At 35.2% G+C, this 16946-nt stretch overlaps 3 protein-coding genes and 1 long non-coding RNA gene across 5 annotated transcripts in view; 2 read left to right on the top strand and 2 right to left on the bottom strand.

The window, feature by feature from the left end:
- LOC107737193 (DNL-type zinc finger protein-like) overlaps positions 1-1054 on the top strand; it is a 3893-nt gene extending 2839 nt beyond the window's left edge. The window contains exon 2 of one of the 2 annotated variants that reach the window (XR_001639775.1): positions 791-861. Coding sequence is in view for 1 of the 2 variants with exons in the window: in XM_016548639.1 (XP_016404125.1) it covers positions 791-953 (163 nt within the window). In the remaining variant the exon portion in view is untranslated. Of the gene's footprint in view, positions 1-790 lie in introns of both variants that reach the window. The other variant, XM_016548639.1, reaches the window with a different exon arrangement.
- Positions 1055-1930: 876 nt separating this feature from the next.
- uck1 (uridine-cytidine kinase 1) lies at positions 1931-4618 on the top strand. The gene is made up of 7 exons (XM_016548640.1): positions 1931-2200; positions 2542-2701; positions 3072-3168; positions 3278-3420; positions 3912-4006; positions 4106-4154; positions 4246-4618. The coding sequence occupies exons 1-7, from the start codon at positions 2111-2113 to the stop codon at positions 4443-4445; spliced, it is 834 nt and encodes a 277-aa protein (XP_016404126.1). The 5' UTR covers positions 1931-2110; the 3' UTR covers positions 4446-4618.
- Positions 4619-7070: 2452 nt separating this feature from the next.
- Positions 7071-16946, bottom strand: part of LOC107737187 (rap guanine nucleotide exchange factor 1-like) — a 44168-nt gene continuing 34292 nt past the window's right edge. The window contains exons 18-28 of the mRNA XM_016548633.1: positions 16228-16303; positions 15972-16056; positions 15796-15888; positions 13517-13702; positions 13348-13432; positions 13138-13232; positions 11342-11420; positions 11074-11175; positions 10851-10948; positions 9656-9784; positions 7071-8104 (exon numbers count right to left, since the gene is read on the bottom strand). Coding sequence (XP_016404119.1) covers positions 7954-8104; positions 9656-9784; positions 10851-10948; positions 11074-11175; positions 11342-11420; positions 13138-13232; positions 13348-13432; positions 13517-13702; positions 15796-15888; positions 15972-16056; positions 16228-16303 — 1179 coding nt within the window. The 3' untranslated portion in view covers positions 7071-7953. The remainder of the gene's footprint in view (positions 8105-9655; positions 9785-10850; positions 10949-11073; positions 11176-11341; positions 11421-13137; positions 13233-13347; positions 13433-13516; positions 13703-15795; positions 15889-15971; positions 16057-16227; positions 16304-16946) is intronic.
- Positions 14552-15166, bottom strand: LOC107737173 (uncharacterized). Its single transcript, XR_001639774.1, has 3 exons — positions 15037-15166; positions 14832-14929; positions 14552-14631 (listed from the first exon to the last, which is right to left on the bottom strand). It is a non-coding gene; the product is annotated as an uncharacterized LOC107737173 (long non-coding RNA).

Genomic DNA, 16946 nt, shown 5'->3' on the forward strand with positions numbered 1-16946 from the left:
AGGATTTCTATATTGCCTAAAATATCTAGGTTTTGGCTTTGTTTGCGTGTGCAGACAGATCGGTGTATGACATCAAAGTACCATACAGACGGTTCCTTATGCTTTCAAAATGCTCTCGAGGTATTTTGATGTCATACACCGATCGGTCCACACACGCAAACAAAGCCAAAACCTAGATATTTTAGGCAATATAGAAATCCTGGCCAGGACGCCCTGGGAAAATGGCACGTATGGTCACCCTATCATACAGTGAGTGAGGTTCAAAGACGACTGTTGTTGTCACGAAGGTCAACGGTCAAAGACAGCCTACGATTCAGCATGATCATCGCACAGTGTGTTTGCTGCTACGATCCACGTTTACTGACCAACCAATAAAAATACGACATGGCGCTAAAACATAAAACTGCTTACCTCAAGCTCTTATCCCTTCCTCTTTCGCCGCTTCCACTTTTTTTCAGCACACATAAAAACTACAACTCCTAAAGTGTGATTTATCATGCTAGCGCATGCATCGTACAGTCTACACACCCACGTCGAAAACCCCCATTTAAAATGTATTATTATTTAAAATTAATTATACATGTGTAAAATATTGTTTGAAATGATTTCGTTTCATTACATTACAGTATTATTTCTACTAACTATAGTACTGTACTGCTAGATTTATTATTTATTTTAAACTAATTTTTATTATTTATTTTAATCTAACTTAATCCCCTGGGCCCGAGTTGGAAAACCCGAAGCATTATGACAAAAACTTTGACTTGCTGTATGTTCTGTGTTGCCATAGAAACATAGAGGAAATCTTGGCTGCTAAAGGAGAATCAGTCCGAAGAGTTCAAGGGGACGAGGCCCTGGAAATTTTTGCGGGGGAATCAATAAAGGAGGCGTCAAGAAATAATCCAGATGATCCGAAACCAACACATCTGAGCGATGATTCAGACAAAACATGATTGACATTTGTCAATTGCATCACTGGACATTTATTATTGTTATATTTTTCTTAATAAAGCATTAAAACAACCATCTAATCACTTTGGAGAAGTTGTTTTTAAGTGTTTGGTCCCCCCTTGTGGTCACTGCAACATTTTCACTTGAATGATATTTCTTCACTTTATCAGCGACCTTCGACTGGTAAACATGAATACAACTAAATCAATACTGTTATTGCAACACCTTTACGCTTTTGTTTACGAGTTACATATGTATATATTAATATATTTATTTTTTAAATATATTTTATTATTTTAAAAAAAGTTATTTTTTTCCCTTTCAATTAAAGGGAAATGTTTGTTCATTTAAAAAAAAGAACTTTAAATGAATCAAAAAAGCAGAAATACAAAATGTTTGAAGATGGTTTGATTACACTATTTGATTACAAGTTTCGTGGAGTTTGCGTAGCATGCTGTGACGCAGTCACGTTCAGAAGCGACAGCATATAAATAGAAAAAAAAAACAGGTAGAATGGCATCAACAGAAACATGCGTAGGATGGGCGGGGCTTAGCGATCGGGATAAAAAATATTTTTCCTACTTCAGTTCTATACAATCTATTCTCAGTTCAACATAAATTAAAGTTTCTCAGTATCATTTCTCAATTGTAAATTATTATCTAGACTGCTGAAGAAACATCGCATAGACAGGGTCACATGACACCTGTTACTTTTCTCAGCGCTGCACTAAACGGACCAATCACAATCGTTAGCAGTTACTACCACGGCTGCTTTAAAACCGCATTCTTCTGAAGCGGTTTCCACTCATATGTCAGGAATCAATCTCGGACATTTGTAGATTTAAAAGATGATACTTTATAATCTACAAATGTCTCCAGTAAGACAAAACACGTCATGACATTTGAATGATCCTCAATGGGGACTCGCCCTTCTGAGTCACCTAGCGCCCCCTGGAGGAACAGAAATGTCCCTTTTACTAACTATAGTACAGTAACATTGGAGTACTTATCGGCCGTGGCTGATAGTGAAACTAGGCGGTAATCGACCATACGCCGCCCAGACAGCCTCCAACTGATGACCGATCATCTAAAGAACGAGTTTATGCATTCACCCGGACTCCATACTTGAAGAAAACGCCGTTTTTGTTACTGTACCAGCATGAATTCAGCCGGACTGCTTTGTGAAACCGAGCGGCCGTGGCACAGTCCTTTCCTGATCGGGGTGAGCGGAGGAACGGCCAGCGGAAAGGTACGAAACACTACATGCATGATGGAAACTGATGCATATTGCACCAACTGTTTTCTTTTAGCCAAGTCACACTCAACATGTACCTCTTTTGTGCCTTAAATATATAGTGCATGTTTGCATTTCAGTGAAATGCATGCAAGAACAGCATGCAAAATGTAATTACGACAGGGAAATGTAGTCATTTTTCACAGATAACCTGTAGCAATCGCAACAGGCCCTTGTATTAACATCTAGTGTCCTCTTGTAACAGCATCTATAATGATATTCAGGCTGATGAAATTGCAAATAGACACTATTAGATTGTCAGTCCAGGACAGTAACGGCTGTTTTTCTCCTGTCAGTCCACAGTGTGTGCAAAAATCATGGAGCTTTTGGGTCAGAATAAGGTGGATCATCACCAGAGGAAGGTCACTATCGTCAGTCAAGACAGTTTCTACCGGGTTCTCACTCCAGAACAGAAGGCCAAAGCTTTGAAAGGCCAGTACAACTTTGACCATCCAGGTAAAAAAACAATAAGGAATAATTCAACCGTGTGTAAAGATGCTGTGATTTGATCTTTATGTCCTTAAAACACAAAGCCATTGCAAGAAAAGTTCAGGGAAACAGATGCGGAACGACATGAGGGTCATTAAATGCCGTTTTTAACCCTTTAGGCGCCAGGGATTTTTGGGGAAAATGCTGGATTTTGTCAAGATTTCAAAAGCTTGTGGTTTGAAAGGGGTTGAAGATAGAGATTTACTGTAAATTAGAAAAATGTTGGGCATGACCGAAAGTTTATGTGGGGTGTAAATATACTCGTCTAATTTGCATATCAATTTTGCGACTTTGGCGCTTAGAGGGTTAATGCACTATTAAGTTTTCTCTCTCTCAGATGCGTTTGATACGGAGTTAATGTGTCAGACGCTGAAGGACATCGTAGAAGGAAAGGTGGTGGAGGTTCCCACGTATGACTTCGTCACCCATTCCAGGCAATAAGACACGCTTTTCCCTCATAATGTTACGTCGGTCACTGACACACTTTCTCTTTATGTGTACTTTGATAGCGTGTGTTTGTCTGACTGTCGATTGTGTGTGTAGGCTGCCAGAGAAGATATGTGTGTATCCCGCTGATGTGGTGCTGTTTGAGGGGATTCTGGTGTTCTACACACAGGAAGTCAGAGACATGTTCCACATGAAGCTGTTTGTGGACACAGACTCAGACGTACGCCTGTCTCGCAGAGGTAATGCACAAATTATCGGTAAATCAAACGGATCACACCAAGTCATTTCTGTGCAGTAGAGAGAACCTTTTTATGTATTTTATATAATAATAATTTTTATAGCAAGGTTTTTTGCACTTTTTATTATTAAAATGCATTTTTACTATTGAGACCAGTTTTTTTGTGTGCTTGGAAACTGACACTTTTTTAGGATTCTTTGATGAATAGAAAGTTCAAAAGAACAGCATTTATTTAAAATAAAGTTTAAATTACTTAGTCTTTTGCAACATGTCTTTACTGACAGTTTTGATCAATTTAATGTTTCCTTGCTAAATAAAAATATGAATAAAAAAAAAAATCTACTAATCTTACTGACCCCAAACTTGTACATTTATTTCATTTAGTTTTCAGTCAAAATTTCATATCTTTAATTTTAATTTGATGGAAACATAAAATATGAATCACCCTAGCTGTATGTTGCCTGTATAACAGCATGTATTTTGTGCGTTTAGTTCTGCGCGACATGAGAAGAGGTCGAGATCTGGAACAGATTCTCACGCAGTACACCACGTTTGTTAAACCAGCCTTTGAAGAGTTCTGCCTTCCGGTGAGAAAACACACATAACAAAAGCTGAACTGACATTGGATAGTTGGGTTATAGTTATATAATGCATTCATGACATCTGAAATCTCTCTCCAACCTCAGACCAAGAAATATGCAGATGTCATAATACCTCGTGGAGTTGATAACATGGGTAAATATGAGCCAAAAGGCAATAAATGTTCAAAAATAAACCTTGGTTTTCTAAACTGTTGCTTCTCTTTTGTCTTTTGGATCTTCTTTAGTGGCAATAAACCTGATTGTGCAGCATATTCAGGACATCCTCAATGGTGACATCTGCAAATGGCAGAGGGGTTCTGTCAATGGACACGCCCACGGGCGGAGTCTAAAGAGGGGCGTGGCCGAACACAGCGAGAAATCTAGCGGAGGCGGGAGCATGCCGGTGAAACGCCCCCTACTGGAGCCCAGCACACGACCACATTAACACACAGAGAAGAGAGTCATACGATCAAAAAACCCGAAAGCTTTTTTTTCTCTGCATGCTTCCAACGCACACATCTCTGTCAGGCTCTCTTTTCATAGAATTAAAAGGAATATTTTTTTCCAAAAATTAGAATTTGATGAAAATGATCACACTCTCAGGCCATCCAAGATGCAGATGAGTTTCTTCATGGGAAAAGATTTGGAGAAATGTAGCATTGCATCACTTGCTCACCAATGGTTCCTCAGCAGTGAATGGGTGCCGTCAGAATGAGAGTCCAAACAGCTGATAAAAACATTACAATAATCCACACCACTCCATCAAGTTAATGTCTTGTGAAGTGAAAAGTTGCGTGTCATCAAGTATAATGGCTTTTTAACACCTGAAATAAAGTTTCAGTGCTTCGTAAGGGTGTTACTGCCTTGTCTAGATCATAAACTCCTGTTTGGTCAGGATAAGACGGGAAATGAATGAAGTAAAATACTTCTTGTGAATTACAGTGATAGTTTAGTATTTAAAATATTAATCTCACTATCACTTTATTTTTAATGTTCTGTATAATTTATGTTGCTCACCTCACTCTGTAATTTGTTCCTAAATGTGAATATTTTAAAATGGTTCTTTATTTGTAATCAGATTTTGCATTTTTCTTGTACAAACTGTTTTTAAACATTAAAGAGTACATGCTTATGTTACTAAACGTCTCTTCTCTTTTGTACATTTTACATTGTGTTTCATAAAAGAAATAGTGTCAGATAGAAGAAATAACGAAAATTCATTTCATGTATTTGTACAGTTTTTCATAGTACTATGAAAAGCACTATACAAATGAAGGTGATGATGTACTATAGTAATACATGGAAATTAGGGGTGTAACGGTACACGATACGGTTCACGGGGCAAATTCCAAATGGAAGTGATCATCCCTATCCCCTTGGAGTGGGGACTTTGGAGTGAGCAGGGCACATGTGTGCCATTATGTAGTAGTTTGGAATGCACTTGGCAAAGGGAGCGATGTCATTTCCTCATTATCTTCAGCTGGCATGTTCCCGTGGCAACGCAGCAAGGTGTCCGTCAGCAGATTTGCTGATGGACATTAAAAAAAATAAACATTTTATATTTTAAAAAGTTTTATATATATTATTTTTTTATATATTATATAGCATTTTTAACAACTTTTTAAAATATAAAATGTATGTTTATTTGCAACAGTTATGCTAACAACAATAAAAAAATACATTTATGACATTAAAACAGCAAGATCTGCTGACGGACACCATGCTGCGTTGTCACGGGAACATCCCAGCTGAAGATAATGAGGAAATTACGTCGCTCCCTTTGCCAAGTGCATTCCAAACGACTACGGCCCTGTCCCAAATGGCACCCTAAACCCTCGCGGTCTTCCTCGGAGTCCGCACTTTCGTGACGTAATACCGCTTTGACTGTCCGGTAGAAGTCTGCTGCGGAGCTCGCCCCAGTGCGGGCTCGGCAGAAGTGCATATTGAGGGCGCATAACGGCCGCAAAGGGGGTGCTCGCGAGTTCAGTACACAATACGTCTACCGTTACACCCCTAATGGAAATACCATGGTACTTAAATGACTATTTACACGCAAATACCATTGTGTATGTCCGAGAAACATGCTATTAGTTCAAGGTATGTGGTAGTATTGTACCATAGTACTGATTCTGAATTTCCAAAAAGAAAAAAAGAATATCCACAAAGAAAATCATGGTATTACTATAACGTGATAGTACCATGATAGTAACTTGATACAGATTGATTACCCTATTCATTGATCATGATATTTACATAATACTCCCAAGATACACTATTGTTTAAAGGGGTCATATGATGCGATTTCATTTTTTCCTTTCTCTTTGGAGTGTTACAAGCTCTTGGTGCATAAAGAAGATCTGTAAAGTTGTAAAGACTAAAGTCTCAAATCCAAAGAGATATTCTTTATAAAAGTTAAAGAGTCAGCCACACCTACCTAAAACGGCTCGTTCGAACACGCCCCCACATATCTACCACACTATGTGGGAAGATTTGCATAACACCGCCCAAATGTTCACACAAAGAAAGAAGGAGTAACTTTTATTCTCGCTGTAGTATTAAACCATATAAAACGCCGCCATGTCATGGAGACACTGTGTGGTTTGCTGCGAAAGAAAAAGTACTTTGTTTGGCCTTCCAAAAGAGGACGATATCATTATATATATATATATATATATATATATATATAGCTCCAGCCTTATTCATAAAGCATGAACAATTTTCTTTGTGATTTGTAAAGCTTTTTTATGCATTGAATAATTTAATGATTTTCTGTTTGAATCTTTCATAAACCATTTTCATGTAAACTTGTGAAAAAACTGCATAAAGGCTTTATGAAAAATTTAAATTTTTTTAAATTTATGTTTTTGTTTTATGAATGTGACGCATTTTTCCGCTTCAAATTAGGATAAATTTAATTCACAGTACAACAAATACTACCATTATATTTGTACCTTACAAATGCACTTTACTTTTGAATGAGTATTGATTTTACTCATTAAATTGATTTTAAATGAACATTTATATTTTTATATTCATGTATTTTTTAATATAATAATAATTTTTGGCATTTTGCAAGCTACTGAGAATTGGGAAGAGAAAGAAATGTGCATGAAAAGAAAAAGTCATGAAAATAATGTCACAATGTACATTTTTCTTCTTTTTTTAAGGTAAAAAAGCAAGTTTTTGACAATTTATTTGGAAAATCGAGAGGCTGTCAGCCATGTGATGGGGTAAACAGTTATAATGAGGGGTGCACATGATCACACACAAAACAATATAGCAAGATGATGTGAAAAATTAGTCCAAACGTCCAGTTCATTCTTTAATTTTCAAATTAATATATTCCATATATTCCATTACTCAACGCGTCTGTCAAAACATATTCATTTCAACAGATCAGTGAATATTCCTTATAAAACGCTTATAAGATTGCACACATGTCTGCCCGTTTCCCAATCGACCCATTTCCAAACGGGCGAATCGTAGGTTGAATCAGACCTTTGGAAGGTCAAACGGTACGTCCGAGCGGGACAAACAAACACGAACTCACTCCATCAGGCACAGTGTATTAATATCAAATGATCCAAGCCCTCTTAGAGCGTGTCTTTCTGTACAGCCACACATCAACACACGCAAACATGGAAAGTTGTGAGGATTTCGCTTTATATCACAGCGTTGGGGTCCTCTCGAGCCCTCTGTGCGCGCGTGAGTGCATATCTGTATATCTATACTGAATCGGGATTCCCCTCGTGAGTTTTTAAAGTCAACAGTCAGGGAAAAATACTGCCAATGTCTCAGTTTATTGGTGCAAATAGGAGCTTGCGTGTGTCGGTTCAGCTCCAGCTCCATTAAGAACTCTAGCGTGAGTGAAACAGCCTAGCGCGGGTTCCCAAGGTTCTGCAGGAGGTTCAGGTCTCACCGTAAATTGTCTCTGAGGTTCTAGATTTCAGGTTCTAGGTCTTCTCCTCGCGCTCCGTCCTGCGCCGCGAGATGTTTCGTGGTTTGATCTTGAGCGAGAGCTCCCATAATGCCTCCTCTGCCAGGTGATCGCTAAAGTCGTTGAAGAATGAGACGATGTCTTCGTTCCGTTTCAGTTCGTAGTGTCTACAAAGACGATTAAAGATAAAAATTAATAATGGAACCAATTTTTTAAATCAGTTACTAGTGAAATCTGCAACTGATATATGAAATGTGACCCTGGATCACAAAAGCAGTCTTAAGTCGCTGGGGTATATTTGTAGCAACAGCCAAAAATACATTGTATGGGTCAAAATTATCGATTTTTCTTTTATGCCAAAAATCATTAGGATATTAAGTAAAGATCATGTTCCATGAAGATATTTAATACATTTCCTACTGTAAATATATTAAAACTACATTTTTGATTAGTAATATGCATTGCTAAGAACTTCATTTGGACAACTTTAAAGGTGATTTTCTCAGTATGTTAATTTTTTTGCACCCTCAGATTCCAGATTTTCAAATAGTTGTATCTCAACCAAATATTGTCCTATCCTAACAAACCATACATCAATGGAAAGCTTATTTATTCATATGATTTATAAATCTCAATTTCGAAAAATTGACACTTATGACTGGTTTTGTGGTCCAGGGTCACAAATGTATATACAACATTAAATATTAATCAATAATCAATTTTCTAATAAACTAATTCATATTAATGTGCATAAATAAAAATGGTACACATTAAAAAACCGCATAGTTCCAGCTCTAAAATATATGGGGGAAAAAAAAGAATGTTTTGGTAAATCATAGTTATACATGTTTATCTTATTTCGACTTTTCGAATAGTTTTTTTTTCTGGCCATAATCATTCATAATTCTGATTCTTTATTTTCGTAGTGACTCAGTATCTCAATTTTGAATTTCTATGTCATAATTATGCCTTCTTATGTCAATTTTGACTTGGTGGAAAATTACTGACTTGGTCATAATTATGTTTTTTGTCAATTTCATCATTTAATCTCATAATGACTCAGTATCTCAATTTCGACATACGTCATAATTATTTTTAATGATAATTTTGAGGTTTTATGTCAAAATTTTGCATTTTATGTGATAATTATAACTTTTTCATAATTGTTTTTGTCAATGTCTTTTGTCTTTTTATCTCTTGACTCTTGTATCTCATAACTTTGACTTATGTTATTTTCATGTCAATTATTACTTTTTGTCATAATCATGGCTGTCATAATTGTGTCATAATTATGACTGTCATAATAAATATGACTGCCATTATTGTTTGTCATAATTTTGACTTTTTATCTCATAATGACTTATAACTTGACTTATAACTGTTTTGTTTTTTTTACTTTTTATGTGACAATTGTGCATTTTCTGTCATAATTATGACTGTCATAATAGTTTTTTTTTTTGTCATCACTTCAACTTTTTACCTCATGTTAATTATTTTTGGGTTCAGTATCTCAAAATTATGACTTTTATGCAATAATTATGATTAACTAATTAATTAAATGATGTTTGATTTGACCACGGTCTTTCATGCCTCGTTGCTTCATTCTACAAGTCTGTTAGAGCAAAGTCTACGGCAGAGTTTTGGACTGCAGCTTGAATCACATGTAATCTAATCTCATGTTCGTCAAACGCTGGGTTTCAGGCCAGCAGATTACTCACACTTGCTGGAAGCGTCTCATGCTGTCCAGAATGTTGAACTGCTGCCAGCGCTTGGAGAAATTCACTTTACCGTCAATAAAATCCGGGTTTCCGAGGTGAACGAAAGTCAAGTCCTGTAGGATCAAACCCCTGTCAACAAAACAACATTATTAGCAAAACTAAAACATGGAACATTAAACAATCTTCAATAACTGTCATTGTATATATATATAATTCACATCAGATTAATGCAGTTTTGAATGTTTATTTTTATTGATACATTTTTAATGAGCTATATTTTAGTTTAGTTGTTTTCAGAAGTGAAATGAGTTACTGTTTAGTTTTAATTAATAAAGTCAGTTTTTGTTGAAATTCAGCAGACGTGTAGAAAACATCAGATGGGCATGTCAGTGTTTGTTATTGGCAACAAAATCTATTAAAAATCAGTTTCAGTAAATAAAATAAAATGAAAAAGTGGAAAAATAAGATGGAAAACTAACTGAGAAACTAAATGAGAAACGTTGCCTTGGCAACCAACTAAAATAAGTTTCTTGAAGAAATAAAATGACTAAAAATGACTGAAATAAAAATAAAGCTTACATTTTTTTTAAAACCTAATAAAAAATGACAAAAGCACAAAGCAAAATGACTAAACTTTAATCTAAAATTAAAACGAAAACTGAAAATATGAAATTAAAAGGTCATTTAAAATATTAATAAATACATAAATAATACTAAAACAACACTGGTCCTTAAAAACAGTTTGTTGAAGAAATAAAATTAATAAAATGACTGAAACAAACAAAGCTAAATAAAAATATATAAAAAAAAATTATAAAAATGACAAAAGCACAAAACAAATCTACTAAAATTTTAAATGAAAATATAATAATTAAAAGGTAATTTAAAATCATAATAAATACTATAATAATACATAAGTAATACTAAAATAACACTCGGTCACTTATTTTCATGCAGGTCAAAATTCAATGTCATGAACCTCACAAAATTAGTCAAAGCTAGGAATTTGTGCTTCTCTGACTCTCAAAAGCTGCGAAACGGGCAGATTTCACCAGACAGTCCTTGGCACTAGACAAGCCGTCTTTAATGAGCACAAAATGCTTTATTTGCCGATTCATTATTTAATTTCAGTTCATTTTCTGACTCCTGTTTTTTATTTTAGTAGAGTTTAGTTTTGTTTTACACACAAACTCACAGGTATGGTATGCATGGAGGCTCCACTTCTGCTAGCGCCGCTCTGTACGCTCGGAAGGACGATGAACTGTCAATCAAGGTGCAGTACTCCTCCAAACCCTGGAAACACAGAGAAAGACGAAAGACAGTCTTTTCGTATTTCATATAATTGGCTACTATTGGATGATTTTCTTCAGTTGTGTTAGGTTTGGCAGTGAGAAGGAAGTCAGACTGTTGTGACTGACCTCAGATGTCTGTTTCTGCCATTCCAGTCGTCTGATTGGTGCAGAGTCCAGCGCCGAGAGAATCGCCAAATAAGAGTTGAAGTTATTCAGTTTCCGCAAGTGCTACGAGAGAGACAAAACCATTAAATCACTCAGAAAACACAGAGAGTGATGCATTCAGAATCACCCCACAGCCACAAATAGAGCCTAAAGCAGTTTAGAGTAATTGATTGTGGATGATCGAGATTTTGGCGTGGTAATGTTCACATGCGTGTGTTACTCGAGTTACCTTCATGATTTTGATGAATTTGAGCAGCAGTTTCTCTCTGTCCTGAGCTTTCTCCTGCTGGATGATGATAGAGCGCACCCTAGTGGACAGGAGGAATCACATTTCAGTACACACATGGACGACAGAGATATTGAGCGAGCATAGGGAATATGTAGTAGGGCATGAGGGTGGAATATAGGGTTACAGCTTGATAAAAAACTATTGTCATATCATATACACACAGAAACTCAAAATTCTTGATGGCAGCCAGTCAAAATAAAAGTTAAAGGGGTCATATGACGTTGCTAAAAAGAACATTATTTTGTGTATTTGGTGTAATGCAATGTGTTTATGCGGTTTAAGGTAAAAAAAAAAACATTATTTTCCACATGATTAGACATGTTTTTTGATTATTAATATTTAATTAAACCATTAACCCATTATAAATTAATCCAAACAAATTCAATGAAAAAGACAGAATTTGGGAAAAATAAAAGATTTTTATAGGGCTCAAAAAATTTAATTTTTGTTAAACCTTTAATAAATTGCTTTTAAATTGTACAAGTCTCATGATTTCAATTACTTAATAATGCTTTTTGATTAATATTATTGAAACGGAAAACGGAATCCAGAAAAATTAAAGCAGGAAAAATCTAATTTGGGAAAAAAATACTATACAATGGATTTCATAAGGCCCTATACGTCTATATTATGTTTAAGAGAAATTACAACAAAAAATGTAACTTCAAAATTAATTTACACAATTCCAGACCCCAGTTCTTCCTCAGAAGTAATCCTTGTATCAGCCTGGGTACTTGCACACAACTTGTGTTTGCTGGCAAATTGAGCGTAAATCTAGCCAATCACACACAAGCATGCTGTTTTAAGCATGCTGTTTTAATATTTTTTTGTGCAATATGCATATATAGAAAGCATGCGTCATTTTGAAGGAATAGCAGGTATCAGTAAATATGTACCAGTAGCTCATGTTGTTAAAGTGCTCTGTAAACTGGGTCAGATTTGGACTTTTCTCTTCATTCTGTTCCTTCGCCCAAAGCAGCACCTCAGGAATCTGAAGACAGAGATGACAGTGAGAACAGCAGGTATTACTTTTTACACTCACAAATCTCAAAAAACTTTTTTCCATTACTATATCAAGTAAAACGGTGTCTGTGTGTGTGTGTTACCTCAATCTTGTAAAACAGTTCTGCATCCAGCAACGTCAGCTGATGATTAGACATGTTTTTTGATTATTAATATTTAATTAAACCATTAACCCATTATAAATTAATCCAAACAAATTCAATGAAAAAGACAGAATTTGGGAAAAATAAAAGATTTTTATAGGGCTCAAAAAATTTAATTTTTGTTAAACCTTTAATAAATTGCTTTTAAATTGTACAAGTCTCATGATTTCAATTACTTAATAATGCTTTTTGATTAATATTATTGAAACGGAAAACGGAATCCAGAAAAATTAAAGCAGGAAAAATCTAATTTGGGAAAAAAATACTATACAATGGATTTCATAAGGCCCTATACGTCTATATTATGTTTAAGAGAAATTACAACAAAAAATGTAACTTCAAAATTAATTTACACAATTCCAGACCCCAGTTCTTCCTCAGAAGTAATCCTTGTATCAGCCTGGGTACTTGCACACAACTTGTGTTTGCTGGCAAATTGAGCGTAAATCTAGCCAATCACACACAAGCATGCTGTTTTAAGCATGCTGTTTTAATATTTTTTTGTGCAATATGCATATATAGAAAGCATGCGTCATTTTGAAGGAATAGCAGGTATCAGTAAATATGTACCAGTAGCTCATGTTGTTAAAGTGCTCTGTAAACTGGGTCAGATTTGGACTTTTCTCTTCATTCTGTTCCTTCGCCCAAAGCAGCACCTCAGGAATCTGAAGACAGAGATGACAGTGAGAACAGCAGGTATTACTTTTTACACTCACAAATCTCAAAAAACTTTTTTCCATTACTATATCAAGTAAAACGGTGTCTGTGTGTGTGTGTTACCTCAATCTTGTAAAACAGTTCTGCATCCAGCAACGTCAGCTGATCGGCGATCTCATGACTGCGGAAATCATGCAGCGTGCCGGGCCTGTGGAGAACGAGCTGATTAAACACACAGACAAACCCGCACAGATGAGAACTGCCCCGATGACCCCTGAACTTTGACCTTTACCTGGCAGAGACGCCCCGCGCAGCGAGAGGTTTCAGCATGTGCATGTGTCGCAGGAGCCTCTTCTGTTCCACTTTATCGAGGACGTTCTTTCGCAGGACCCTCGCCAGACTCAGCTCTCCATTACAGACCAGCCGGAAGACCAGATCCATCAACTGCCGCAGGATGTCCTCGGTCAACTCCACCAGACTGACACACAGACAACACCAAACTTGAAGAAATTGTGACAAATATATCGCTATTGTACAGTAGAACATACTTTACATAGTAATAATATTAATATTTTTTAAGGAATATTGTATAATTGTATAACAATAATAATAACAAACCTCTGTTTTGCATCACTTATCTGACAAAAATAAAAGGAATTGTTAAATTTTAATTTGATTACATTTTTAAAATATTAATTAATTTAATGTTTGACGCATTAATTTGAATACCACCATTTTGATAATACATTTTAATTAAATTTTAAATCCAGAAACATTACAACAGCCAACACAGAATTTCTGGGGGAAAAAATAAAAATAAAAAATAAAACTTCAAAGGGCCATATTAATGTTTTTTCTTTTTCTTTCTTTTCAACACCAAGAGGTCAATCAATCACACATACACTGTGTTCAAACGATTGGGGTCAGTAAGATTTAATTATTCATATTTTTATTCAGCGAGGACACATTAAATTGATCAAAAGTGAGAGAAAAGACATTTATAATGTTACAAAAGATTTCTACTTCAAGTAAATGTTCTTTTGAACTTTTTTATTCACAGTTTCCACAAAAATATTTTGCAGCACAACTGTTTCAACATTGATAATAATCAGAAATGTTTCTTGAGCAGCAAATCAGCATATTAGAATGATTTCTGAAGCATCATGTGACACTGAAGACTGGAGTAATGATGCTGAAAATTCAGCTTTGATCACAGGAATAAATTACATTTTACAATATATTCACATAGAAAAAGGTCCCTTTAATCAACATTGGTTTGACACATGGTCCACTGCTGCAGAACAGCCAAACTTTGACTCAAATATTACCTCTTCCCAAGTAAACTCCTCATTGGGTGATCTTTCACCCTCCATTGTGAAGGTTTTCCCTGTTCCAGTTTGTCCATATCTTAAACCAATAAGAAATTATCCATTACATAAATATATAAGATTTTTTTTTTTTAATACCATGCCAGCTTTTTAGCTATTCTAATGGAAAAAAATATAACTTTAGTTAAAATGTAGAATAGAAACCAAATAAAATTTCTAGGTCCAAAAACTCAGAATAAAAAAGTTGAATGATTTGACATTTAAAATACAGATACTCACGCAAAGACAGTACAGTTATAGCCCATGATAACTTCATCTAATATGGGGCAAACCACACTCCTATAAACGTCAATTTGTTTGGCAGAAGGACCAAAAACCTAAACCAATTGAAATGACAAATTTAATGAGCATTACTACACAGGAAAAAAATAATTAAATGACATTAATACTCAGGATGTGCGTGGAAAACAAGCCAAACACTCACCATGTCAAAAGTGTATGCTTTTCTTGCTGCTTTGTCTGTGGCGCCTCCAGTACGGACTATCACCTCTTTTCGGTTCTGGTCACATTCAACAACTGTATGAGAGGCAGATTTACGCTCCACTGTGTTGAAGGGTCTGTGAATCGCACATCAGATATGAGAATGGTATAGTTATTCATTTCCATCTCATAAATACACACAATTTTATTTAGAAAAGAAAGAAAAAGACAAAGTAGAACAGCCGGAAGTTAACATTACACTAGAAAATAGATAAAAATAAACATCCTATTCTAGGCTTTTCGGCTAAAACATCAGCACATATATATATATATATATATATATATATATATAAATAAAAGACACAAAACAAATAGGAACATTATTTAAATTAATCAATTAATCATTTGATCTAGTACATTGAATAAATTCCTGAATGAACTTATTATCATCAGTCAATTTTGATCAATTTAATGTGATCTTGCTGAATATATGAATATATTTTTAAATGATTATGAATAAATTATTATTAATTCGTTTAAAAAAAATCACCAATCACCATGAACTTGTACATGTTTATGACATGTTGCTATTCATGTTTAAGTCCTTAATTGTGTTTCTGGCAGATAAAATATTGCGTTTACTGCAAAAATAAACTGAAAACATTTTCTTCTTTAACTTATTTTCCAGCTTCAACTTAAGTTAGCTACCTTTTGTTAGTAGTAGCTACATTAAAAACAACAACAACAACATGCATTGACTCACCAGAGTTCATCCACGACTCTCACCAGCACAAAGAACGTGTTTTTACTGACGCGCTTCCTAAAGGTGTCTGGACTGTGACAGAACCGAGTATATGTGCAGCGCAGTTAAGAAAAAACACACCATGCAAACTGACTGCTACTAACAGATAAAAATAAACCACACAGTAGAAAGGATATCTGTAGTGTAGTTTTTTAATGAGGTCTTCAGGCGTTATGAAGGTTCTGTAGGTGGTGAGGAAAGCCTCGCAGTACAACACCAAATCTACAACACAAACAGACAAATATGATTACTATGCATGCACTCAAGATATACAGCAAACCTCTATCACACAAACACTGCAGGAATCAATCAGCCTACAGACACTCTAATGCAAATTATAACAGAAAACATACTGACTGATCGAGCTTCATATGAAGAAAGCATGTGAATTACCTTTGCGGTCTGTTTCTGTAGCGTGAACTAACAGTATATCACCAGAGCCGGCTCTCACATCAGGACCATCATCATTCTATCAGAGAGAGAGAAATATTACTGCAGGCAACTGAAGTCCGGCTTCCCATCGCAGCACTGCACCAGCTGACGTCTGTGTGTGTGTGTGTGTGTGTGTGTTTTAGACTTGCATCAACCACTACAGAATTACTCTCTAAACACTGGAGGAAACAGACAAAAGCTCTGACCTTGTCAAAAAACACAATACATCAGATACACACATGCAACAGATTTCCAACAGAACTCTGTTAGCTTAATTCCTCTGTGATTCCTCGTTCTTTACCAATAACACAGCATATTTTTAACTCAAATTAATATTTTTTTTCAATCTATTGATTTATCTGATAAGCCATGTAATAAGCAGAATAATGAACATGACATGCAGAATTAATCCTACAGTGATTTTATTTTGCAGTTATGATTGGCTGACTGTACATCACATACATAATTATGCTAATTTGATTGTCAATTTACATACTATTTGTGCCTCTAGAGTTTTGTCATCTGTAAAGTAAGTACTAATTCAGTTCTAAACAATTTTTGTTTAACCAATGAATCTCCATGAATTATCAGTTGTTTGTGGTATGCCCTCGCATAAGACCAATTTCTATGTGATGAAATTGTTTATATCTTTGCATAACATTTTTTTTTTACATTTCTAT

This window comes from Sinocyclocheilus rhinocerous, unplaced genomic scaffold (assembly GCF_001515625.1).
Source record: "Sinocyclocheilus rhinocerous isolate Xijiao unplaced genomic scaffold, SAMN03320098_v1.1 scaffold284, whole genome shotgun sequence".
Taxonomy (NCBI): domain Eukaryota; kingdom Metazoa; phylum Chordata; class Actinopteri; order Cypriniformes; family Cyprinidae; genus Sinocyclocheilus; species Sinocyclocheilus rhinocerous.